This window comes from Brienomyrus brachyistius, chromosome 11 (genome assembly GCF_023856365.1).
Source record: "Brienomyrus brachyistius isolate T26 chromosome 11, BBRACH_0.4, whole genome shotgun sequence".
Classification (NCBI taxonomy): Eukaryota; Metazoa; Chordata; class Actinopteri; order Osteoglossiformes; family Mormyridae; genus Brienomyrus; species Brienomyrus brachyistius.
Window position 1 is genome coordinate 7,509,889 of NC_064543.1, and position 26,672 is coordinate 7,536,560.

Below are 26,672 nucleotides of genomic sequence, written 5' to 3' on the forward strand. Positions count from 1 at the left end.
AGATGCTGTACCAGGTCACATACATTAAACCCCTGTGACCCTGTATTAGATCGGCAGTACGGAAGATGGATGTAGAGTTGTCAACTCTCACATAACTGGTGTGACACTCACGCTTTCAGGCTGTCGTGGTCACACAAGAAACCTTGCGGCAAATCTATATTATTCCATTATAAACCTAAAATTAGCTACATTAAAGCATTGGGGTAGTTTGTAAACCCTACAGACTGTTTACAAGGTACTAAAACTGTTACATGCATACATGTAAATGCGTGTGCATGTTTGTGCAAACTGGTCTTGAATTGAAAATCTCGCTCCAACCAGCTGACTAAAGTTGGCAACCCTGTCAATGGATGAATGAATTAATGAACAAACACAATAACATGTATAAAATAAAAATAGTTATACTTAAATAATATACCTGAAGGTACTCTAAAATCGTTTTTAATATAAAACTGATAAAAATGGTAGTATGTTGACATATACATTTGAATCGTTTATAAATCGCCGAACAAATTAAATGTAATTTTAAATAAATAGATCTGGTGTCATAGTCCTATATTCAGAGGTGGAAATTTCAGGTCCAGGAAGTAATAATCCAGACCGTGGTTTTGTTTCAACCTACCCGTTGAGTACCCTGTATGTAACTGTGATTCCTTGCGCTCAATTTGTTGGTTGTTACTAAATAATAATATGGATTTTTTTTATTTTCTGGACCTGAAATTTCCACTTCTGTCTATATCAGAAAAAAACTATATTGTGCAACTGTGTACACTGAACGTTTCCGGAGTTTGTGAATGAAATATTCTACTACATGCTTCAGTTTGATTTAGCAGGTGAACAGGTAAACAAGAACAGCAAGATACCCATGGCTGTAGTCGTCAATTCTGAGCAATATCATCCTCTAGTCAATGTATTTTTCAGTAGGCAGAGGACTTAACGCGGATGACTACTGAGTATGCCGAGTAAATGGGTCCCAGACACGTTTCGGGAGCTAGGCTTGCGGAGAAAGATAATCATCTGAAGTGTGCATCGCTTTTAAATGGTAACTAAATTAACTAAACCAATAGATAGCTTCATCAGAACTACGATGACCTGTTAGATATAATGAAATGTATGAATTTGCATGCATAAAAAAACGAAGCAGACCAAACAGTGCTGCGTAAACAAATGTCACAATAACAATAATTCAAAAAGTACACGCACTGCAAATTTGTCAGTTTTGATATTTTGCCATCCATCCAATTTAAATACATTAGTATATTAGATGTTATCCCAGCGCAAACTTTTAACCATCTAGCCACCTGCCTTATTATTTTAGGCATATTTTTTCATTTCTTGTCGTGGACAACTATCTGAGGCCGGTTCGCTTATTTGGATATACCGGTGTTAATGGACATGTCTCACATAATTGCTGTTATAATGCAACCTAGGACGAGTTTGGAAGCTGTATGGATGGATTGATGGATAAATGGCTGGATAAAAATAGTTTGCTTATCGCAGAGGATTCTGGGAAGTGTTGGAGCAAGATGTCTGACATGGAGGATGATTTTATGTGCGACGATGAGGAGGATTATGATCTGGTAAGGAATGACTAACGTGACATTTTGTCATGTTTTTTCTCACCCTTCTTTAATGGTTTTGCTTTTTCAGAAGGTACACTTTTGCAATTTAATTGTCACGCATGTTTTATGCGAGCCGCAGTTCATTGACACTTCAGTGAAATGAAACATCCAGGCTGAACGTCCCTAAGTTGCCAAGCTTTCGAGTCAGTGAGTAACTGTCACATTTTACCATAATCAGAAAACATTTACACCAGGTGTTTGACGAACAAGTGAGTGCTTCTTAGTGTAATTTACCAGTTAGTTAGCAAACGCTAAACGCGGCTTGCTAACCGGAGGGGCCTTTGCAGTGATGCTGGTTTCTGTATTTAATTTGGAGATTTTTTTAGGGGTTTTACACATTGCTTTCTTTTGAAGAGCGTTAGATTTTCCCCTGTTTCCTAATGTATCTGTTTATTTGGCTATTATAAGTCCACAAGCCGCTGAAAGGGGGATAAACAGAGCTCTCTGGTTAGGTATTTACATTTATTTAGCGGGTACTTTTATCCAGAGCTAAGCGAGAAAAGCCTGGGGTGAGGAGAAGCCGCGTCCCGGTGACCAACAGTAATATAATATCAATACGGACCACGGGATTCGAACCAGTGTTTTTATCAGGGTTGCCAACTTCGGTCAGCTGGCAGCAGTGAAATTTCTACTTCGAGACAAGTCTGCACACACATGCACACGCATTTATATCAATGTAACCGTTTTATTACCTTGTAAATAGTCTGTACCCCCAAGCTTTTCATTCAGTTATTTTAAGGCTTGTAATGGAATAATACAGATTTGCCGTCAGATTTCTTGCCTGAGAGCTGGCAGCCCTGATTTACGGGCAAAGGCGCAGATTGCCAACCCACTGAGCTGCACAGCCACCCATTTATGTGGGTTATGATCTCTGCCCGATATGTGCCGTAGTTTATATTTACAAGTTTAAAGTGCAGTATGACGTTATCTCAGCCCAGCTATGCTCCAAGCCTGGAATTCTTAATGTCAGGGAAGTTCGAAAGTTCTTATTTACGCATTAACCTCTATCCACTTTGGAGCTTAAGGATGAATGAATGAATGAATGAATTAATTAATTAATTAATTAATTAATTATCTGTGTTGTCATTATGCTTAACAGTGTAACTAGGAGCATTTTGCTACTCTCAGTGCTTAACAAAAAATAAACTGTAATAACAATAAACCAGACAGAACGAGAGTGAGTACACGATATATTTAGTATCTATAATAAATTATGAGAGATACAAAATGCGGATGGTGACTGAGGTAAGTTATGGATACAGACAGTAGCAGAAAAAGAAACGGTAATTTATATGTAGGAAGTTTACAAAGCAGTGAATCCATACAGATATTGCAGATTTGGTACATGGACAATATTGCACATTTTTTTGCTGTGTTAGCAAGACATGGCTATTGATCAGACAAGGTATGCATAAGGGTGAGAACATCAACAGCTCTGGGAGCTGTAAAGTCTGGAATCTCTTCCCAGATGGCAGAGGGACAAGCGGGCGATGCTTTGGGTGTTTGCTGCCTCTGATGATGCAATACAAAAAAATTCATACAAGTCAGTATTTGACTTGCGGGGACAGAAATATTTGCTTTCACATAATGTGACGTTCTGGGTTATTTTTAATTTTAATCTCTTTTTCCTCTTTCTTCTTTTCTTGTAGGAATACTCGGAAGACAGCAATTCCGAGCCAAATGTTGACTTGGAGAACCAGTACTACAACTCCAAAGCTTTGAAAGAAGATGACCCCAAAGCAGCTCTCAGTAGCTTCCAGAAGGTGAAATGCAAACCCTCTCAAATTCTTATCTTACCTTCTTATACTGTGCAATTTTTAAATTGCAACAGTCACTTCCACTGTTAAGATTATATCAATGGAGTGATGTTTCTCTATTTTGTAGGTGTTGGAGCTTGAGGGGGAAAAGGGAGAATGGGGATTTAAAGCACTTAAACAGATGATTAAAATTAACTTCAAACTGGTAAGTGCACAGAAATCCCAGTAACACTGCTTCATGTTTCTTTTCAGAGGTTGATTATCGTTTACCTTTCTGAAGTTTGATTATCTCCCCTCCCCAGACCAACTTTCCTGAAATGATGAATCGATACAAGCAGCTGCTCACATATATTCGGAGTGCTGTCACCAGGAATTACTCTGAGAAATCCATTAATTCCATTCTGGATTATATTTCCACATCTAAGCAGGTATGGACTGCAACCGAATGCAGTAGATTGACTTGTAAATCTGGCAAAATCCTGGTGGTTATTGAGGTTTTCACGCCTCTCGTTCTTATTGTTTTCTGAATATGTGTGGACCGTTTGTTATTTTCATCTGATAATATAGATGTTATCTATAATATAATATTTCCCCAACAAACCATGTTTGCAATTGTGGTTAATAAGAGGCAGCTTAGAGGACTTGGAAAGAAGCCGAAATTGTGGGAATTAACAACGTATGGGAGCAGTAGAAGCTTTCATGTGTGACGTATCGGTCACATCCTACAGTGTGTGGCAGTGAAAGTCCCACTTAGCGACGTGCGGCTTCCGCCTTTTCAAATCACTCCATAAGATGTTTCGTCCTTTTTAATAATTGTAGAATAAAACTGACTTTTACTTAGTAGCTGTTTTTATTCAAGGTGATGTACAAGTGAGGAAAGTTTGGGGTCAGGGATCTGGGAAGCCAGCGTCCCTCGTTAGGGTTATTGGCTTTGCCTAAGGGTCCACCAGTGATACAGTTACTCTGGTAACTATGGGATTTCCAGTCCAGACACAGGTACTGATTCTTACTGTAACCTGGCCAGTGGGTTATGAAAATATGTTTGACGTAATAGCACTGGTTTATTCACAGATGGATTTATTGCAAGAGTTTTATGAAACTACTCTGGATGCATTAAAGGATGCAAAAAACGACAGACTGTGGTTCAAAACGAACACAAAGGTACGCTCCCATTTTGAAAACGGACATTATGTTTTCTTTAAAGAATTGCTTCAAAACGGTCTTATTAGCTCGCCTTTTGTTTCTGTTCCGCCCGTCTGTTTTTAGCTTGGAAAGCTGTACCTGGAGAGAGAGGAGTACGGAAAACTTCAGAAGATCCTCCGACAGCTACACCTGTCATGTCAGGTAAAGGGATTTGAACCCACACCGTTTGCCTTCAGAGCCCACAGTGTGGCCTTTGACCCTCCGAATCCGCAGGTTCCGCATCCGCCGATTCAGCCAACCAAATTGGAAAAAAAAATTCCAGAATTTCCAAAAAGCAAAACTTGAATTTGCCATGTGCCAAGCAGTATACTTAATCCTCGCCATTTAAGTAATGTGTAAGATTCCCCACTCTGGCCTGCATCTGCAATGAACATTAACCCTCTGGAGCCGACAGTATCGTGCTCGATGCCACGTATCTCTCTCATGCATTTCAGTTCATAACTCGCTGAAATCATATTGTAGAAACATGGAAAAAAAACACTGACTAAATCCGCAATCTGTCTTCTTTTCAAAACGTCCATTTTTGGAAGTATTAAAGATTTTAAAATTAGGTTAAATCGGCAAAAAAGTTCTCCAGGAGCAGGATTGGGCAGCCCTACTCTAAACAATACAGCATAACAATTATTTACATAGCATTTGCATTGCATTAGGTATTATTAAGTAACTAGAGATTTAAATCTCTATATGGGAGGTTGTGTGTAGGTTTAATAGGTTATATGCCCGAGCTCCCCAGTTCCGGTCCTGGGGGGCCAATTTGCGACACAGTTTGCAGGTTTCCCTGCTCCTTATTCAGCTGACCAGTAGGGAAATCAGCAAACTGTGTCACAGACTAGCCCTCCAGGAACTGAACTGGGGAACTCCGTTATATGCAAATACAGCACCATTTTATATAAGGGACTTGGGCATCTGCGGATTTTGGTATCTGTAGGGGGACCTGGAACCGGTCCCCTGCAGATACCCAGGGATGACTGTCATTCTGTGGCCTATTGCATTGCATTGAATGTACTGAACCACACTGTGGTTTAGACTGACGACGGAGAAGACGACCTGAAGAAAGGAACACAGCTTCTGGAAATCTATGCTCTTGAAATTCAAATGTACACGGCGCAGAAGAACAACAAGAAGCTGAAAGCCCTCTATGAGCAGTCGTTACACATCAAATCTGCCATCCCTCATCCCCTTATTATGGGCGTCATCAGAGGTACAGTCTCCATAACGGCCCGTGACTTACATCCGTCATGCAAGTTATACTGAAACATTCTAGCTGCCGTCATTTACTTTGATATTGTGCATGTAATGTTTTAACATTTACGTGAGACGTGTTGTATAACTTAGGCAGGATTTTACAAGTATGGCTGTTTTCCAGGCTACAAATGAATAGCCCATCTCTTTGGGGTCTTGGTGCTTGTTTTACCGGTCAGTTTATTTTTCCACTTTCTGAGACCTCTTGACATTACTCACTATGTGTCCTGGAGAAACTATAGCTTTGTACTATGAAGATTGCATTTTGCTACCTCCGGATGTCAGTTATGCATCGTCAGTCAGGGGTATGATGGGAAACGGTTTGGTTACTGGCATATTTCCTCATAAACATGACCTGCTACTTCAGCTTTGTGAGATGCTTCTGTCTCATAGCTTTTCTTTTCTGCAAATGCCACCTGAAACCAGCAGGTGGAGCCACTGAGTTAATCTAAATGAGGGAGAGACTGTCATAGTTTGTGTTTGCACATAGTATCTGGTGTCTTCGTAAGTGACACATGATTCCGGTGAATAATTTTTTTTTATTTCCTGCCCTCCCTAGAGTGTGGGGGTAAAATGCACCTGCGAGAAGGGGAGTTCGAAAAGGCTCACACAGACTTCTTTGAAGCTTTCAAGAACTATGATGAATCAGGGAGTCCCAGGAGAACCACCTGTCTGAAATATTTGGTTTTAGCCAACATGCTGATGAAGTCAGGAATTAACCCGTTTGACTCTCAGGAGGTATGGATTCTCCTCCTTACATTTATCATAATTTGTATCCTCCCACTTGTCAAGGCTTGTTATTGGTCATCCTCACATTTTTTCTTCTATTAATGATGTTTCACAGCTCTGTCTGGATTTGATCCCGTTTTTTTGTTCGCTCTAAAACATCACCTTTTTTTCTAAAATCCATCCAGTGCCGCTCGGTTCCATTACATTCTCCTCAATTCCCAAAACTGACTTAACATTACAAATATTTCCTGGTGAGCTGTGACAGCCTGTGGAGCAGAGGGATAGGTTAGATCGCCCAGGATGATCTAGTTTGTGGAGCGTGGGGTGGAACAACATTTTGGGATGTTAAAGCTTGGGGGGAAAAAAAGGTTTTTGTTTCTTCTGTGTGTATTTTCTGTGCAGGCTAAGCCCTATAAAAATGACCCAGAGATTCTTGCAGTGACAAACCTAGTAAGGTAAGAATTTTTTATTTTTTATTTTTTTTACTTTAGTATTTTTAGTATTTATTTAGCGTGACCATTGATAAAATATAATTCTGTGATGAAACTGAATATGGTGGAAACATCACAGAGATCCTTTTTTTAATTGAATGACAGTTTTGGAAATAAATAATATTAGATATTATTTTAAAGAGGATTTTTAAATTCCAATTCCACCCTTTGAAATCTGACATCTTTTTCAGTTTTGGCGTTCCTTTATAAATCAGTACTTGGTCATATCAACTGAGAAATTTAAGGTCCTAAACCTTTTGTCAAATGTCATTGCTTGAAAGAAAAGAGCTGACAAGTATATCACACATTTTAATCTTGATATCAAATGCAGATGCATTTTTTTGTCACTCTGTTTTTACATCTAAAAAAATCTTGTAGTTTCCTTTCATGCATTTCACACATTGTTTTAACTGCACTAAAAAAGTAGGTTACTTTTTAGTTTTTAGAAAGTGATTTAATTTTTTGATTTTTCAAAATGGCAGCATTTTGTGTTTTGAAAAGCTTTTTTTTTCCTTCCACAAGTGCCTATCAGAATAATGACATCACAGAATTTGAGAAAATATTGAGAACGAATCACAGTAATATAATGGAGGATCCCTTCATAAGGGAGCACATCGAGGGTAAGTTTACACAGGCTTTCACATTTTATTTGTGCATCTCTCACATTTGATGTTGGAATTTAACATTTTTAAATGACACCTGTCTTTCAGAGCTCTTACGCAACATCAGAACGCAAGTGCTAATAAAATTAATAAAACCTTACACAAGAATACACATCCCTTTTATTTCAAAGGTAAGTTAACTACGTTTTCAGCTTTGTTTACTTGTATGATCCATTGTTTGTTTTGTTTTGTTTGTTTTTCCCTTCTCATGGTTTGTCTTTTAACCCAGGAGCTGAACATTGATGTTGCAGATGTAGAAAGTTTGCTTGTTCAGTGTATATTGGACAAGTAAGTTCACCGTCACTGTCTGTCGAGCCAGAACCTTCATGCATCTTTCTTTGACATTGTGATAGAGTGAATAGGCTCTTCAGCTTTATAGGATTTAGCTCTTCAGTTGCATGTTTCTTCTTAGGGTGAATTAAAATAATGTGGGACAGTGATTCTGCTCTTGTCACTTTTATTCCAAGTTCTGTCTTTTTAAATCTTTTGTAAAACACGTGTTATGTTCTCTTGTAGCACGATCCATGGACGCATTGACCAAGTCAACCAGCTACTGGAATTGGATCATCAGAAAAGGGGAGGCGCACGATATTCAGCGTTAGACAAATGGACGAATCAGCTGAACACCCTCAACCAGGCCATTGTCAGCAAGCTGGCCTGAGTGACAGTGGCTGAGAAGAATGGGTCCGAGTCGCAAGGCACCGATGCTGAACTGCAGACACAGGAAAGAGCAGTTTCGCTGTCTGCTAGCATTGTCCTGCTAAGTGGAGCTTGACGGCAGTTTCTCTAATCAGCTCATTTATGTTGGCGACTATGACTTTTCAAGACCGACAGCTTTAATGCTCATCAGAAAACCAAAACTCGTTGGGATTGATGTTGTTTTGATATCAAGTCCTTTTAATTTATAATATTTAGTATAACACTTTAGGCCAGTGTTTCCCAGTCTGGTCCTGGGGGTCCCACAGACAGTCCACGTTTTTACCGGGAGCTGGGGGCGACCAAAAATGTGGGCCAACTGTAGGTCCCTGAGGAGCGGATTGGGAAACACTGCCTTAGGCTATGAAATGACCGAAAGTCGAAATGTAAACCTGTTCTGAGCACTTATTTCCATGCATGGACCAACTTAGTGGCTGTTCTCTGCAAAATGTCAGATGTCTAAGGGTTTCATGCCTGAGAATGTGGATGTACTTAACAGGATGCTTGATGTTGTGATTACCTGGCAAATAGAGATTTCATACTACAAAATAAAGTTGGTGTGGTTTTTACATGTATGTCTCATGGAGAGAAAAATGCAAGTCGCTAGTTTCTACCTCTTACTGTGACCTTCCTAAACTGTGCCAGAGATGATTCATGTGAGAAGCTGACTGGATATTTTTGGCCAGAGTGACTAGCAGCCCCTGAGCGAAGCAAAGCTAGTCCAGAATTAGTTCTGTGTATCCATATGAATGACAGTCCTACAATTGAGCAAAATATAAAGCAGATGCATTCTGGGTGACTGTACTGTCTCTTGGACAACTTATACTTTCAACCGATGGTTTTTAGGCTTTTTATCGAACATTTTTAAGGTAAGTTGAGGAAGACTCTTTCTCCAGTAGAGAGCTATGATGTTACAGCTATGATGTTGTATTGGCATGCAATGAAGGGTGGGTATATCGTGCGATGAAATCCGGAAGCATGGTGTTGTTCGTTACCTTTACTTGCCAGTGACAAGGCCTGGAACTCGATACAAGCTGCAGATGGAAGCTGTGGGGGGGGGGGGGGGGGGGTACTGACAACACAGTATGTAGGAAGAGTTTAATACTAGGAGACATCCATCCATCCATTTTCCAAACCGCTTATCTTACTGGGTTGCGGGGGGTCCGGAGCCTATTCTGGAAGTAATGTGCACGAGGCAGGGAATAACCCAGGACAGGGGGGCCAGCCCATTGCAGGGCACACACACACACCAGTCAGTCACACATGCACACCTACGGGCAATTTAGCAAGTCCAATTAGCCTCGGCATGTCTTTTGACTGTGGGGGGGAAACCCCACATATATTTTATGAATACATGTTTCAATCTTTATTGATTTATGAATGATACGTCCCTTTGGAATTTGAGGTGTGTGTATTTGTTTTTACAATGAAAACATCTGTTTCTCAACTGCATATTCAGTAATAGGAAATGGTAGCATAAGGCACAAGGCAGGGGACTCCCTGGGTGGGACGCCTGTCCATTGCAGAGCACATAAATACCCTTGATACAATACAATATGAACACAAAATATGTTTAAGTGGATTAAGTTGCATTAATATTAGTTGTGGTAATGACAGTAAAGCTGAGTCTAGACGTTTTCCAGTTATCTACAGCAGTGGAAGTGCCAGTGACAGGATCAGTGAGGAAAGCCCCCAGTCATTTTTGGGCGTGTTTTCTTTATACGTATGATGTGGTTTTGTGGTCATGAGTCACCAAATTCAGAACCGCGATGGAATTAGTGTTTTTTGAACGGAAGAGATGGACAGAATTTCTCATCGCTGTTGATTGCTCCTTACTGAAGAACAGGGGTGTAAAACTCCAGTCCTGGGGGGTCGGAGCCCTGCGGAACTCCGGCCCCTCAGGACTTGAGTTTGACACCCCTGCCCTACAACCACCCCTGACCTACAGTGGCTAAATTTGGGACAAATGTGAAGAAATACAGCTGAGAGGAACAGAACTCACAGTTGAGCACATTATCTTCTGTTCTGCTAGTTTTAACCTCTTCTTTCCGATTCCTCTTTTGGCTCGAGCCGAAATAACCCAGGCTACGGCTCAACAGATCACAATCCTAGGCAATCCAGCTCTCCATTCAGAAACGCTGGGACGGTTCCCGCTTTTTGGGCCAGTGGGGCTTCCGTTACGACTTACACGCTCCTATTTTTTTGACCATAGAAACGCGAGCGGCACAGGAAGCCGAATAGTTGTTGCGACTGCGGCGAAAAGGGCAGCTGGGTGTGTTTTTGCACGGGCGGCGGAGCGCCGACCATGACTGAAACAACGACGTCCCTTTGACATTCGCGGTCTGTCTGTCAGTCAGTCAGTGTCGCGGCGCCACCGGGGTCATGGACTGTAGCGACATTAAGGTAAACGGGCTCTTTTTAAGGTGTTGCCTGGTTTTGTGTTCGGTCCGCGAAACTGCCTGCTTGGCTAGGCCGTCAAAATGCACGGTCGCGTCGGGACGTTAAATTCGAGAGTAATGCCGGTGTCTTGTCACCTTGCATAGGAACTAGCGAACTCCTCAGAATTACCAGGAAGTCATTATAAAATATTCTTTTTTTTCCAACTAACTTTCTCGAAACGTTAGCAGTACTGCTAACTAGTTGTTCCTGTAGTCGTTCGCCTGACACTGAGTGCTACGAAAAAATAACTGTGGTTATATACGTTTGATCTTTAAATTGCCCTTTTCCAGCCTCAAGACTCCTGTCTTCTCATTTGCAATAGTGTCTGATTCTAAGCCTAACCTCAACCTTAACCCTAACCCTAACCGCACCTGTCACCTCTGCGATGCTTCTCAAACACCCTTCACTCTCCTTTGGACGTTAAGCCTTGAGGCGATTAAATGCAGCTTTAACTTTATCACCCGGATTGTTGACGTGAATCCTAAGTACGCATTTGTCGATCTAACACACATGTTCTATAAGAGCCACCTGTTGTCAAAGTCGCCGTACATCGTATATTCCAGCGATTTTTAAAATTTATTTTCAAACACGATCGTTTTCCATTTTAATAGAATGCATCCATCTGCAAATTTGTTGTTGCTATTCTGTCAGATATATGGACTAAAATTAAGTTGTTGCTAGTTAAATTGCTGTTTTCTTTAGCAGTGTTTTTTCTTAAAATAAATGCCAGTAATTACATGTAAAATCGCCCATATGCCTTACCATATTGTAGACTTAAATTTAAACATTAAACAAATTTGTTTACTGGGTTAATTAGGGACAATTTCTGTAACAAAAATGTTGTGCTGATACAGTTGGAGTGACAGTTTGGTTATGTGCTATTCTTGTTTTTCTTTAGCTGTGTGAAACATTCCGTCTGTTATGATGTCTGTTTTCCTGGAGTCTCTCTCGTAGATTTGGAAATGACACATGGAGATATGCAAGCAAAAAAAAAAAAAAAAAGCTGAATAGCGATCCTCGGAGGTTATATTTGTGTATTGTGAGCATTTTATAGTTTGTTTAGTTGCACATTGATGAAACTTAATAACTTGTTGTAAGCCCCGCATAACGAAAACTGGTTTACAGAAAGCTTGGCATGTGTAACTGGTGTGGAAAATCTACCTTTTAATTGTTCAAATCGTAGGATGTAATATAATCGATTAACTTTCTGTTGCACCACTAAAATGTAATGTGGTAACTTTAACCTAACGCCAGATTTGTTGTGCTTTTCAAAAGCAAAAAAGGTGTTTCAATGCATTAGTCTTTTTCCATATTCAGATGTTACAAGTCTTTCTCTTGAAGTCGTTTTTTTAGAGGACAGTCAAATGGTCTGTTCAGTGTGTGAGTCCTGCAGCTGGAGCCGGCATTGTCTCTGCATCCCACGGACTGTGCTGCCTCGTTCGATTCGAACCTTGTGCTGTAAGCATAAGGGGTGGCTGCCCAGTGCGTCCGTACCGGTGTCAGCATTGCTCCGGGGCCCTTGCACATCTGGGGCTGACCTCAGTGGCAGACGTACAATTGCCTCTTTTCACTCGCATGCTGGTCTTCTTCTGCCCCCGGGGACTAAAACAATAGTCTAATGTCGACCAAACTGAGATCAAAATAACAGGCATTTTTGTAGCTGTGGTTGTCCAGCCTTTGGCCAGGGTACACCTTGGCACTCAAGCATTCAAAATGCATGAAGTGTACTGTACTGTAAATAGAGTAGCCATTTATTCCGTTTTTTTTTTTTTTTTTTAGGTTAATTCCATATATTAGTTAACGGTCCTGGTAATTTATTTTAACAATGTCTCATTTGTTGTATGTCCATTTTAAATAGTGAGGAATTTGTTTCTAGATGTCTGCATTGCTGATTTCAACCCCAGGTTCATGAAAAAAACAGGCACCAAGAGCCATCTAGACTCACTGGCACAACACCTTTCTGGGTTTTAGGAGGAAATTGGTAAAAACTCGCATCATCATGAGGAGAACATGCAGATTCTACATGGAGAAAGTCAGATTTCAGCCTGCATCTCTGCAGCCATGCAGTTTCCCACTGAGTGAACTTCCCAACACAAATCTGTCCAGAGGTGCTTTGCTACATACGGATTCGTCTGAGCTGGCATTTATGTAAACCCTGACTTGATGTTAGTCAGATGCCAGTTTGTCCCGTGTGTCTTATAAGCACTGAAACATGGAGGGTTTAAATGCTTCCTGTCCGTTGAATGCTCTATCAACAGTCAGCAGGATGTGGGGACAATTGCTGGCTGTCTCTGTGCTCACTGGCAGTTATACAGCTTATGCATTCAAGTTTACTTGGCTTGTTTGTTTGCCTTTGGCTGTGAGCAGCAGGGATGGTCACCAAGGAGTAGTAACGCAGGGCTTGTTTTCCACTTTTGTCCTCTGTGCCATTGACAAAGGGGCGCAAAGTGATCTTTAAACACATAATAGAAGACTCTGAGAAGCTTTACCTTTGCTGTCTTTCACTGTTCCGCTATCCCTGTCTGAGCTGGAGGTCATATCTCTGCATTTCGCATTTCTTTCAAACATTGATGTCCATTGTCTTAAAGCAGTGGTTTTTGGCTATTTCATCGGTTGCTTGTGTATCTCTATCAAGGACTCTGGAAAGTAATGACTCGTGACCACATGGCATCCTGTCCAACCATGTTCAAAGCTTCTTCAGAGTGATCCTCCTGCAGTGCGTGTTTGCCTTTCAGTTCTGCAAAGCACAGTTCACTCTGTGTCAGTGTCTTTCTAATATTATATATGTGTGAGTATTATTATAACTAAATCCGATGCTTTTTTTTTTTTTGTGATTTATCACTACACACTCCAGATGAGACAAATGGTTCTAGTGGCATAATCAGTTAATCCTACTGGAATGTTATGTCAATGTCAATCACTTGAAGAACCATAGTGCCCAGAGTATGGGAACATCATTTCTGTTGTGATGTTCTTTAATAAACAGAGCTGACCATGCAATCCTCAGGTTCCTCACCTTATGTCAGGTCACCCTAACCCCCTGAGCACGTGTCGAAAGTGGAATTTGGGTATGTCAGCGAAGGTGCCACCATGGATCGTGTCTAAGAGGGAGGCTTTTGAGAATCAGGTGCTGCACAGTGCAGTGCCTAACATGTCGATCATCGGAGAAGCTGCAGAGTGGAGGGTGGACTGGTCAGGAGCAGCTCTGCTCCAAGCTGACTGAGGACGCTTATGAATTGTTCAGGCTGACATTTTTATCTGAACCCGGAAGCAGTGTTTGCCTTCTGTCACATGCTCATTTGGGGAAAGAAGCTTCTCTGACTTTTTCATGTTTGAAACCACCCTACCCTGTTGTCAGCACGTTCCTCAAAGTGACCTGTCATAAATTTGCACCGGCTTCTTTTCATACAAGAGTCTGCGTAAAAACACGAACTGAAAATGGCTTCCGGAAAATGGACTTGATGCCTGATTCAAATTTGTGCAAATATTACCTCCCCCTTCCACAAGCTATGGTTTTATCTCACCACATGTTGGGTTTTGGCGTGGAAAATCTTGATTTACATTTAATTAACGGTTGAATAGAATAACTGACAGGCTTTCACTCTTTAGTTAACTTGTTTTGCCCCAAAGTGATGACTTTTGCTGGTACAGTATGACCTTTCCAGGATGGGCCATTCAGTTTTATAACTGCACCTTCTTGAATGATGTCACTGAAATGCAGTACGCCACTCAAGTCTGGGTGAGGCTGGTGGGTCTAAGTCATTCTGTGTAAATTCTCAGCAAGCAGCCTCTGCCATACCTCACCCCCTCCCCGGCCACAGACGGCTGCTGACTGTGCTGGTAGAGCGAGGGTGAGGGAGCACTTTGTTTATCTGATGTTTCCATGACGGTCGTCTTTCACTGTCGCAATTTAATGCCGAGAATGAAAACCATTCTCAGAAGACGTTGGCAATCCAGCCACTCGGCGTTTGTCCTTTTGCACACAAAGCAATGCTGCCGGTATGAATGTGAGAATGGGGAAGATCCCTAGGAACGCTGATGGCATCATCACCCTGTCACTTTCTCATATGTGTCTGATTTCCCTGAACTTTTCCACCATAAGTAGACAAAGCTTCCTGCTGTAAAATCCCCTGTTATTGCACGAATAGGGATTGAAACAGTGTGATGATTTTATTATTTTTTTTTCCCCCTCCATAATTTTCTCGATAAACATTGAATATGCTGGTATACTGGCATAATTTTGAGAAGATCACCTATAGTTTCAGAAGTTGTGTCCACTGCGTTAGGAGATGGCATACTTCTCATGTACCGGTAATGCCAGTTTCCGTAAATATTTGTCGCAGGCATGACAGTCTCTGAAATAGGAGGTTAGTAGGTTGTTTTTCGGTGCGGCTGTTTGAATCTTCGAATCACGGCTGACCTCCTTTGTTCGGTCAGGATGTGAAGCTCTCGGCAGAGGTGGAGCCCTTCATCCCGCAGAAGAAAGGCCCCGAGGGCTCGGCCCTGGTGGGGATCGGTCTGCCTGTGGAAGCGGCGGTGGGGCCGGGCAGTGGGGCCGAAGCCACCCCCATTCCCAGCTATCTCATCACCTGCTACCCATTTGTCCAGGAGAGCCAGCCTAACAGGTACCCAGCCCTCTGCCTGGGTATGAGTGATGGTGTCCTTTGGCTCGGTCTGGAGGGGTCTGGTTGAGGGGGTGTGTCCAAGCCTCTCTTTACCCTTCTCTGTAATATCCTACATCTACTGTGTTTTTAGAGTGCCTGTTTATCACATTATTTTAAATTGGCTTCTTCTTTTTTTAATACGAGGCAAGTAAGTCTACAGGCCAGGGAGATGTTTTCCGTCACAAAGATTAAAAGCAGCCGCACAGTTTTAGTGGAAGTCATATGGAGAGTGCGAGCGTCTGCCGACGTCCTGCACATGGTCCCTCGCGGTCCACCGCTTTCCCAGGACCTCCCTCCCCTCATTTCCTTCCTTCCCGTTTTCTCAATGCAAGGAAACGCTGGCTGCAACGGAATAAAACTCCAAAAGAGCACGAGCCTCATCCTTCCGTCGAGAGGCACGGTTCAAACCCAGGCCACAGTCTCTCTAGCAAATTGGGGGGGGGGGGGGTCTTGGTCCTCCGCGCTTAGTGGCGTGCAGGCATCCCCTCTCAGGCTGGGCCAAAAAAATCCTCTGAGCCATGCATATTCTACACCCATATAGCCAGTGAGTGGAAAACAATGGGCAGTCCCGACAATACCTCGAGGGGAAGGGTGTCAGCGGCATGAAAATAGCCATTAAAATGGCCTCCTGTTCTTAACTCTTGACTGCTCTGTGTCAGACACAAGGCAGCTTACAGTATGTGAGATTAGAGTATTTTCTTGTCTTCTAACGGATCCTCTGTCTTCACTCTGGTCCTCTTCCCTTACAGGCAACTCCCTGTGTATAATGGGGACTTGCGGTGGCATGCGGCGGCCCCCACCCCGAATGGGCCGTACCTGGCCTACCCCATCTTGTCCTCGCCCCAGCCTCCCGTGTCTGACTACGCCTATTACCAGATCTTGCCTGCCCCCTGTCCCCCCGTCATGGGCTTCTACCAGCAGTTCGCTGGCCCGTACGGTGCCCCCGCGCAGCCCGGGATGGTGGGCACACTCTCCGCTGACCTTGGAGAACGGTCCCCGGGTCCAGGGCAGGTATTTGGAACCCTGGCCCACAGAGGGAGGGGTGTCGTCCGGAGCCCTGCACCGCTCAAGGTGATGGAGGGGCCACGCCCGGGTGGGGGGGCCCCTGCGGGTCGGCTCGGGTGTCTGACCGTTTCTGTCCCTGCAGCTGGTTCCTCAGGCAGGCAGGGCTAAGAGACCCCCCATGCGGAGCGTGGCAGTCCAGAAGGAGGTCAGTTCCTCTGGCCCCGATGGCAGGTCCAAGACGGTGGTGCTGGTGGATGCGGCCCAGCAGACAGGTATTACCAGAACTCTGTTGGGTCGTGCTGTAGAATTCAGCCCTGGTTAGACACAGGTGACACTCCCAATCCCCCTTAGACTTCCCGGGAGATGTTTCCGGAAAGCCCGTGATGGAGAGGGCCAGCCCGCTGGCGTGGAAGAACCGGGCACGGCGACGACGGCCCTCCCACCCGGCGGAGTCGTCCAGCGAGCATGGGGCCAGCGAGGCCGACATCGACAGTGACAGCGGCTACTGCAGTCCCAAGCACAACCAGGCCTGCGGCACCACCCTGCGCACCTCGGATCCCTCGGCTACTACGGTACGGCCCAACGCCGCTTGGGGGCTTGGGAGGGGGGGGCTCCTTTATTACATTGCAGTTCCATCTGCAGTGGGTCTGTTTTAGGTTTCATGTCCTTTCTACACATTCTGTCCCTCTATATTTAGTAAACGGTAAGCTTTTATGGAAATATGTGGTTATTTATTTTAAATCAAAGTAATTCTATATATTTTTCCATTGTGCAGGCTGGTGAATCTAGAGCAGCAACAGGTTGGTGTTTTTTTTGCTTTTATATGCGCCTTTAGAGAGGAGGCCTCTAAGCACAGGCCTCATGTTTCTCAGCTGTGACGTTTGTGGTTTCAGCCGCAAGTTGGGTCAATGTTGCCTCCCAGGCCACTCAGAAGTCCTGGGGTGAGAGAAGCTCCTCCTTTTATCAAACGGGAGCAGCAGCATCTCAGAGGAGCTACATGCAGGTGCTCTGCACGCAGCCTTCCCCATAGACGCTTCTCGAAATAACGGAATAAGTGCAGTATTGTTTGCGTAATTAATTGCACCGAATGTTTTGGGCGATGTGTCTTCTTGTGAGATCTGTAAGATGTTGTTGGCGGATGTGTGGGGTGTGGAGCTTCACTCTGAGGCTCGTCTCTCCTCTAGACCGAGCTCCCGACAGGCTTCCGTGGACGTGGCAGCACCTCCTCAGATAGGGGTGGCCCCCAGCAGAGGAGGCTGCAGGAGGGCACCGTGCAGGCCGGTACTCAGCTTACCACAGAACCACTTTATTTTGAGGTGAGAGTGTAGAAGAGGAGACTCCTGCTTTCCTCACCAGGTGCCAGATGTTTATCGTGGTATGATAACTCTGCTGGTTGCTTGATCCAAACTCACGTTCTGGACATAGGTTCCTAACTTACTGAGCTGTGCGCTGCCTCCATGTAAATGTAGCGCTGTTTTCTAATGCATGTTGTGTCGGAGGGTTAAGGCCGTTTCACACTGAGCGGAGCCAGAAGACATGGCACGGATTTGGTAAATGTTTGCATGTGATATTTTTTGATGCGTCAGATTCGCAATATGAAATATAAGCAACTGATTGAGAAGTTTGCATCCCGAAAAGATCATGCTAATAAAAAATTTAATTTTTAAATCATGGCAACATCTATTATTAGTTACATAACAGGAATACAGAGAACAGCTCATTTAAAAAAATATTTATATTGTATATTGATTGTATACAGAAGTCTATAAGTCATATTAAATAATAATATTGTTTATTATTATTTTTAATTATTATTAAATTATTTAATATAATCAGCCATGTTATAAGGCCTTACAAAATTAAGTGAAAATCAAGATAGACACAAGGTACCAGGACAGCCGCAGAGGGGATGCCGCCCAGCCACTGCAGGAAAATGGAACAATGGATCCGCCAACAAGATCCCCCCTCACGCTCAGCTGCGTTTTATCGTTAGGGTTTCACCGGCACTGAATTACGATACCGGCGCCGTCATCCTTGGATTTAATCAAAACTGGACCGAAAAGAAAATATGTAGTATCGTCCAAGACTGCAGGCCAGTGTTGTAAAGCAAAAGAGAGGTTTTATTCCTGTTCAAAAGAACACACACCTAATATACTATTGTTCTCGTTTTTTTTAACGCATCCAATAACTGCTGAAATGGGGCTCTCGCTGAAAGACAAAAAAATATGGAACACGACAGTGCAAATTAGTCAGGCTTAGTTTGAAAGTCTTCATAGAAATACGTCTGTTGGTTTCGGAATAATGTATTTTGGTTTTTGCATGTGAAAAAAATCTTACTTGTTGTGAAATGGCCTTTAGATTGGAAATCTGGGAAATGAGACGAAGAAAACAAAGAGAAAAGAAAAGTGGCCCTTTATTAATCCCCATGGGGAAATTCATTTTTTGTTGCCTACCCCATCTTGCTCTCCATGAGAGAGAGAGATATATGGTATAGGTGTAATAATATTAATTAATATTAATGTTAGTAATTGATGTGGGATATGGTGGAATCCCTCTGTAGGATGAAGAGGAGTTTCCTGAGCTTGTTTCCGGTGGAAGCGGAGGGTCTGTGTCACGAAATAAACTGGAGCAAGTCCAGGCCAAGATCCCCAAAAACCTGGTGCGTGACTGGAGATTCCTAAGCTGAAAAACGAAAAGCCTCGCAGGGTCTCAGCCAGGCACCCCCTCTCAGAGCTCTGACGCCTGCCTGCCACGTGCCTCTCTGTCCCCTCAGCTGGAGAACCTGCCGGAGAACTCGCCCATCAACATCGTGCAAACGCCGATCCCCATCACCACGTCCGTCCCCAAGAGGGCCAAGAGCCAGAGGAAGAAAGCACTGGCAGCTGCCCTGGCCACAGCCCAGGAATACTCCGAGATCAGCATGGAGCAGAAGAAGCTGCAGGTCAGCCTCGCTTGCATCCTGCCGCCTTCTGTCTGGTACAACTTAACCGTTTGTCCACTCAATCTTGATATGTACACTTAGCCAAGCTTGTGTTCTCGTGTACCAGTGTCATGTCATCTTCCATTGCCGAAGACCAGTTCCAATATTTATGAAATAAGTACAGAGGACGGTAAAAATCCCCAGATGTCATTCTTGCGCCACCCCCAAATATCAAGGATGCATCAGTTGCATCCTCATCAAACAGGACCAATCCCATGATTCATTGCATCTCAAGTTCCTTCTTGGGAGGCAAGTCAGCAAGACCGGTCTTGCCAAGACCACAAGTACAATCTTTTACGTTCTTTGTACTCAGAAACTCCCTGTGCTTCAAGGAAAATGTAACAGTGCTGCAAGTGGCAGTACAGGATCCCAGTGTTTGTGTCTGAATGTGCAGTTCCGTGTTTCAGCTGCATGTCACCCATGTGCCCTGCAGGAGGCCCTGACCAAGGCAGCAGGGAAGAAGAGCAAGACCCCGGTGCAGCTGGACCTGGGCGATATGCTGGCGGCTCTGGAGCGGCAGCAGCAGGCCATGAAAGCGCGGCAGCTGACCAACACCAAGCCCCTCTCCTACACAGGTGCTCAGCACGCCGCTGGGCTGTGGGTTCACAACTAAAGCTTTATAAGGAATCCCACATACAGGCTCTTAAATTGAGGTCCGTCTGTGACCACTCCCCTTACTGTGCCCTGTCTCTTATGCTAGTTGGCACAACAGCTCTGTATCATACCAAGGAGTCAGGGAGGATGGGGTCAGGACAGAAGAGCCAGTCGCACCTCGGACCCCACAACAGCCTGGACTCCACTGCTCCAAGGGTGAAGAGGGGCAAGGAAAGGGAGGTGCTCAAGGTGAAGAGACCTACAGCTCTGAAAAAGGTGAGCTCTCCGACAAGGTGACGCTTTGTGCGGTTCCCGCTTTTGCTCTGGTCTCCTGCTTGACGCCCATGAGACACCCGCCACTCTGCCCTTCCTGTGCTCAGATCATTTTGAAAGAGAGGGAGGTGAAGAAAGGCAAGTATTCCCTGGATCCCACTGCGCTGAGAGCGGACGAGCAGGTGGACGACGAGCTGATTTTTACAGATGACCCCTCCCGAGAAGTAGTGTCCCAAGACGGTAGGCACTGGGGGGGGGGGCCTTAAACAGTGACATGAGTAAACGGTGCATGCATGTTTATCAGAAATCTGACAACAAAGCTCAGATAAGTAACAATAACAGGGAAGTCTTGTCTCTTGTGGTTATGATGCTATGCAGAGAATGGTCTGAGCGTGCCCAGTGACACCTCGCTGTCGCCGGCCAGTCAGAACTCCCCGTACAGCATCACGCCCGTCTCCCAGGGTTCCCCCGCCAGCTCCGGGATCGGGAGCCCCATGGCCACCTCTGCCATCACCAAAATCCACAGCCGCAGATTCCGAGAGTAAGTGCGGTTCTCACCATCACCCCCGTAGCGCAGATTTTCATCTCTAAATTAGAGGTGGATGAAATGAGATCCCGCCTATCTTTTCCTGCATCCATCGATTTTCAGTAATCGCTTATCCATTTAGGGACACGGTAATCTCAATCCTTTATGCAGCTCTCTCACACACAGACACACTCGCACGATAACACACAAATGGCAGTTAGGTGGCAGTTTTGCTGACTGCTCTTGGTTGATGATGAAATCGCATTATGGGAAAAACCTAGAACAATCGATCGCGGAGTAATTCGCAATCGATCGCGAAGTGCGTGGCAAGCGTCCGTGCACTTGCACGCGCCCATTTCTCAGCGTGCAGCTAACCGTGTACTTTAAACATTTAGCACGCAAACACGTCTGAAGCCAAAACATCAAAAACGTATCGTTTGCATTCAGAGTGGGAGGAGGATTATTTTTTGTTTACTCAAATTCGAAGTCCGTATGTCTAACATGCGACGCAAGCGCAGCTTTGCAGAAGAAGGGTGGTTTGGAGCGGCATTTCAAAACGGTGCACAAAAGCTACGAGACCGAGTTCCCCGCTAAAACAGCCACACGCAGCCGAAAGGTGCGAGAACTGAAAAGTCAGTCAGCAGCACAGCAGTCAGTTTTTACCAGCTGCATCTTCCCAGTGCAAGCGGTCCCACTAAGGTAGAGAAATACATTTATTTACACTTTTTCAATTTGAAGAATTACCTGGATTTGCTGTGTGCATGTTAATTATGTCGAAAGGCAATAGCTAGAGAAATAGAAGAGTAATAGCTATGACTCCCTCTTTTGAACTGGTAGATATCGGCACACTGGCCACTTGAAAAGTAGAGTTGAGTTAAAAAAGGTTGGGCACCCCTGACCTAAACTGATTAGAATTATTTTTGTACAGGCCAGTGTCTTTGCAGTAATTTGCTGGTGAAGCATTATAACCAAACAAAGATTTCCTACATGCAGCTGAAATGTCACAGGAATGGGTTAGTTGCCTGAATTCTTAACCCACCCAGCATATTGGGGCTAAAAGTCCATCCCAGAAATGGAAAGTGTCCTCTGGGAATGTAAATGCGGCCTTTTGAAGAGCGACTATACAATAACGGATTGTACATTGTATGGTGCCAGGCCTGCATCCTCTGTACAAAGTACAATGTATGCCACCCTTTACAGATAGGCCTTTGTTGTGTGAGGAGTCGGCAGCACTGAGCACATTGTCCCAGCCTCCCGCGTCGTACACATTCTGCATTCGGGTCCACTCCTCTGCGTTTATGCATCGCCGTGGGATTTCAGGGACATGTTAACCACGGTCTTATCACACTGCAGTGTTTCCTGGGATGGGGTGAGGCTCGATCACATCTCTTAGTTCGCTCGACCTCTCTGTGTTCCTGCCGCAGGTACTGTAACCAGGTGCTGAATAAGGAGATTGACGAGAGCGCCACCTTGCTGCTGCAAGAGCTGGTGCGCTTCCAGGAGCGCGTCTATCAGCGGGACCCCGGGAAGGCTAAAGCCAAGCGCCGGCTGGTCATGGGGTTACGCGAGGTGACCAAGCACATGAAGCTCCTGAAAATCAAGTGCGTAATCATCTCCCCCAACTGCGAGAAGATTCAGTCCAAAGGTGAGGCTCTGCCTCCTCCAGGAGGAGCTGATGTCTGCCGGTGTGGTTGCCTCTTCCAAACCATTTCTGCCCCCCCCCCTTTATTGTATTGTTAAAGCCATGTCATTCTTTGGTGCCTAATTTTTAGATTTTATTAATATCTGTGACTTTATGCTGTCCAGTCCAGCATTTTAGATCATTCTTAACTGACTTTATCGAAATTCATCCTTGTCATTTTAGATCTTTCCACTAGAGGGATATTAATACATTCTTGATTTTGATCATGACATTGACAATGTTGCGTTAAAATGGATAAAAGGCTTGTGGACACATGGACAGTGACTCTCTTGATGTGCTTGATCAGGGGGTCTGGATGAAGCCCTTTACAATGTCATCGCCATGGCCCGCGAACAGGAAATCCCCTTCGTGTTCGCTTTGGGCCGTAAGGCACTCGGCCGCTGCGTCAACAAACTGGTGCCGGTCAGTGTGGTGGGAATCTTCAACTACTCCGGGGCAGAGGTAAGTGGGACCGAGCCCGTCTGCTCATTCCCGTGAATCTCTGGTTTTCACACACCGTCGTCCCCATTCAGGAACTCTTCAACAGGCTGGTGTCTCTAACGGAAGAAGCCAGGAAGGCCTACAAAGATATGGTGTCCGCGTTGGAGCAGGAGCAGGCTGAGGAGGCCCTGAAGAACGTCAAGAAGGTTCCTCACCACATGGGACACTCCAGAAACCCTTCCGCCGCCAGTGCCATCTCCTTCTGCAGCGTAATCTCGGAACCCATATCCGAAGTCAACGAGAAGGAATATGGTAAGACCTTGATTTTATATTTCTGGCAGGAATGCAGATATCTTCCCGTTTGGGTTGTTTCTCTTTGCATGTGCATTAAACTCTCTATGTCTTGCCCCCCCCTTTACTTTTCAGAAACCAACTGGAGGAACATGGTAGAGAACTCAGATGGCCTAGAGGCAGCAGAGAGTGACAGGGAGCCAAGCAGCAGGGTGACTTCTGTTGGGGGCGAGGCGAGAGCCGTGCCCCAAAAGAGCATTCCTCATGTGGCCCCTATGCCGCCAGCTCCTCCTGGGGCGGCGCAGGCCCTGGGGAGAGCTGGGGCCTGTCTGGATCGGGAGGAGGCTAAGACGGACGACAGGCTGGAGTGGGCATCCCAGCAGAGCACGGAGACTGGTTCACTGGACGGCAGCTGCAGAGACCTGCTCAACTCCTCCATCACCAGCACCACCAGCACGCTGGTACCCGGCATGCTAGAGGAAGGTGAGGAGGAAGAGGATGATGAAGATGAAGAAGAGGACTACGTCCCCGAACCCATCTCTGTAGAAGTCCCACCCCTTAGTAGCCGGATTGAGTCCTGGGTCTCGGAGACCTTGGAAAACCTGCAGCTGGGTAAGAGCAGGGATAACGTAGACGATGAGGTGGAGGAGGAGGAAGAAGAAGAAGGGGGTGGGCACAGTGAGGACGACGAGCTGCCTGAGCCAGGATTGGACCACAAAGACCCAGCAGCGGAGCCTAAAAGCATCGCATGTTAATTGGCCTGTCACCCCCGAGCTCCTTCCAACTATCCCAGCAACCAACCAGCAACTGGCTTCCACACAGCGCAAGTGGAGCAATGTATGTGCTGCCAGAGGACGACTGGAAACTCAGGAATCCCACCCTGTCCAGCTCGCTTGCAGGACGGACACCGGTGCCCCTATAGACCACACTCTCCGTTATACTTAACATTTCCGTCTTAAGTTATTTCCAGAATGCCATTCCATTGAGGACCATCTTCTGTACAAACAATGCAGAGAATTTCAAATAACTTCACCTTTTTTCCTTTGATTTCTAAAACAGAACCCAGAGCTGGGAATTTACAGAAGTATGTTTAGAATTGTTCCATATGAATATGAACAAAAGATTCTTGTTTAGGTTTTTGCGGTAGTTTGTAACATCATACAAAGTTCTCTACTCTCAGTTGCAGGTAAACCTGCAGTCCTCCCGTGTGGTTAGGAGAGAGAGTGAACGCTGCCTTTTTCATGCCCAGAATCATGTTAGAATGGGTTCTGCTCAAGCAGTGCAGATTTGCGTTTGTCCAGGGTTTTCTGTTTTACGGTTGCTAAGCAGAGGTACTTTTCAAAGCATTGGAAATTAATCCTCTCAAATCTGGAAAGGTCTTTATGCCACTTTTTTGGTGCTCTAAGATTTAAAAAGCTGAAATTACAGAACAAATCTTATTTTTTCTAATTTCTTCTGAATGTGTATATGTGACGTGAATATCCTTTTTAATCTATAATTTTTGTGTTGCTTAGATCAAGCTTACGGGAGGGGTGTTGTCTAATGCAGTGTTTGTAATTAGGTTAATTAATGTGTGTATGTGTTTATATAATCTTGGTACTCATGGCTGAGTCCTACATGGCAGTTTTAGCAGTAAATTTCTGTAAATTTGCCATGAATACCAGGTCTAATTACAATTTATATTTCCTTTTTCTGGTTAGTTCAAGCTGTCGGGTGAAAACTAAAAGACCTTTTGAATCTGAGAGACTCCACACCTCCCTCAGTCCGCTTTTGTCTGACTGCCAGGTGGGCACTGAGGTGGGCACTGAGGTGGGCACTGAGGTGGGCACTGAGGTGGGCACTCACAGGCCATGTGTGGTCACATCTGTCACGTTTCTCTTTGGTCACCGTCAATCTGGGGAGGTCTCCTTTACCCAGGTCCCCCTCCCTCCTTTCGGTTTCTTCAGTTCAGTGTTGCTCTTGCCTACTTTGTTCTTTTAGTGACTGCCCACCCCCCCCCCCCCCTCCACCTGCCCCTTTTAAAATCCTTGTTCCTTCAGCTGTGTCGAAATGTTATATAATGACCGTAAGTATTATGTATGGTGGTATTAACTTTGATTAATGTTGGTTTATGTGGTTTGAGTGCTAAACTCAACCTGGAAGCTCTGTGATCTTCACTTGTAGTTTCCAGCTAAGGGTCTGGGGAAGGCAAACTGCTAGGCGTCATTTCACCGCGACCCTCGACCGTATAAGCAGCTGGATGATCGATTTAACGAGTGGATTTATTCACTTGCATAAACTGTTTAATGACGGAGCTAATGGCTTTTTGCATTTTTAAATAATTTTCTTAAAATCCAATTTGTGACGAGCACCATTACTGTATAGTAACTGGTTACCGTGGCATATGTGACGGAGGTGAGCACGAGGAATCGCGGCTTGGTTTGTTCCTGAGCGGTGCCATGGAAAGGAAGCGACTCGTTGTACATTTGTGAATGAATAATGAAGGTCTTTTTTTTGGACGTGCTGTACTGTAGATATAAAGCTTCATGTCCGCTCTTATTGTTTTTTTTTTTTTGTCTTTGCAGTTTGTGTGGATTAATAATAGCAAACGCATCATTTGCACTCTGTACATACTAGTAAAATTCTTGTATCTAATGTTAAAGGTTTGGTTGTATGAAGATCCCATCTGGTGTGTCAGTCCTCTCTGTCGTACTTTTTTGGGGGTCGCTCTTTGAGACTGTCCAGCACTGGCAAACCTGAGTGCTTCTCATATCTGTGTAAGTGTGACTACACGACTAAATGTTAATATGATTAAAACGTTTTAAGTAACCTTTCATGTCTTCAAATTAAACTGGAGAAAATGTATGCAATGGCTAAATGTTATCAATCTGTACGTCAAAGGAGATGAATATTCTGACGCTTGTTCTCTATTTTGAAAGTTGCGGGAAAGTCACAGTGCAATGTATCTGTGTGGCTTAAAGCTCAATCGAATAATTATATCCTCTACAAAGTTGTTCCCCCGGATCGAGGGGAGAGAGTTTTAAATAAAAATTAGCGCAGTTAATTCTCGCGGACAGTTGCTGGAGAAGCCTGGAAATATAAGCCGCTTTGAGCCCCAGCAGGACAACTTTTGTTTTCTGGACACCGTAGAGGAACTAATCTACATTCCGTATGAATAAAATTACACGCCCGGCTTTTGCAGGTATGCACAATTTTATGACCCTCCTCCTCCGTTTGTGCATGTGGCCGCCGATACTTCTAATAATCACAGAAAACAGTAATGCCATATTTAATCATTTTTCTTATTATTTAATGGTCATTTATACAGGAGTGCGACATACGAGTTAACGTTATGGTGAAATAACACGTCGAAACGAGTAACGCAGCGTGTCTGTAT

At 44.4% G+C, this 26,672-nt stretch overlaps 2 protein-coding genes across 3 annotated transcripts; both read left to right on the forward strand.

The window, feature by feature from the left end:
* Positions 1–1,468: 1,468 nt before the first annotated feature.
* Positions 1,469–8,971, forward strand: LOC125704019 (COP9 signalosome complex subunit 2-like). The gene is made up of 13 exons (XM_048969293.1): positions 1,469–1,580; positions 3,272–3,385; positions 3,507–3,584; positions 3,682–3,807; positions 4,451–4,540; positions 4,646–4,723; positions 5,609–5,783; positions 6,384–6,562; positions 6,956–7,008; positions 7,567–7,664; positions 7,755–7,837; positions 7,936–7,994; positions 8,223–8,971. Exons 1-13 carry the CDS (start codon positions 1,527–1,529, stop codon positions 8,365–8,367), a joined length of 1,332 nt encoding a protein of 443 aa, XP_048825250.1. The 5' UTR covers positions 1,469–1,526; the 3' UTR covers positions 8,368–8,971.
* Positions 8,972–10,619: 1,648 nt separating this feature from the next.
* Positions 10,620–25,292, forward strand: secisbp2l (SECIS binding protein 2-like). 2 transcript variants are annotated; one of them, XR_007381011.1, is made up of 19 exons: positions 10,620–10,805; positions 15,279–15,466; positions 16,255–16,576; positions 16,653–16,782; positions 16,862–17,082; positions 17,286–17,310; positions 17,404–17,513; positions 17,695–17,826; positions 19,071–19,169; positions 19,284–19,451; positions 19,924–20,065; positions 20,191–20,360; positions 20,465–20,597; positions 20,736–20,898; positions 22,308–22,528; positions 22,872–23,026; positions 23,098–23,317; positions 23,432–25,081; positions 25,118–25,292. XR_007381011.1 is itself a non-coding variant. In XM_048969288.1 (18 exons), the coding sequence occupies exons 1-18, from the start codon at positions 10,785–10,787 to the stop codon at positions 24,049–24,051; spliced, it is 3,240 nt and encodes a 1,079-aa protein (XP_048825245.1). In that variant the 5' UTR covers positions 10,620–10,784; the 3' UTR covers positions 24,052–25,292. The 2 variants fall into 2 exon arrangements, 1 of the variants encoding a protein (XP_048825245.1); XM_048969288.1 differs by having other exon boundaries at positions 23,432–25,292.
* The last annotated feature ends 1,380 nt before the right edge of the window (positions 25,293–26,672 follow it).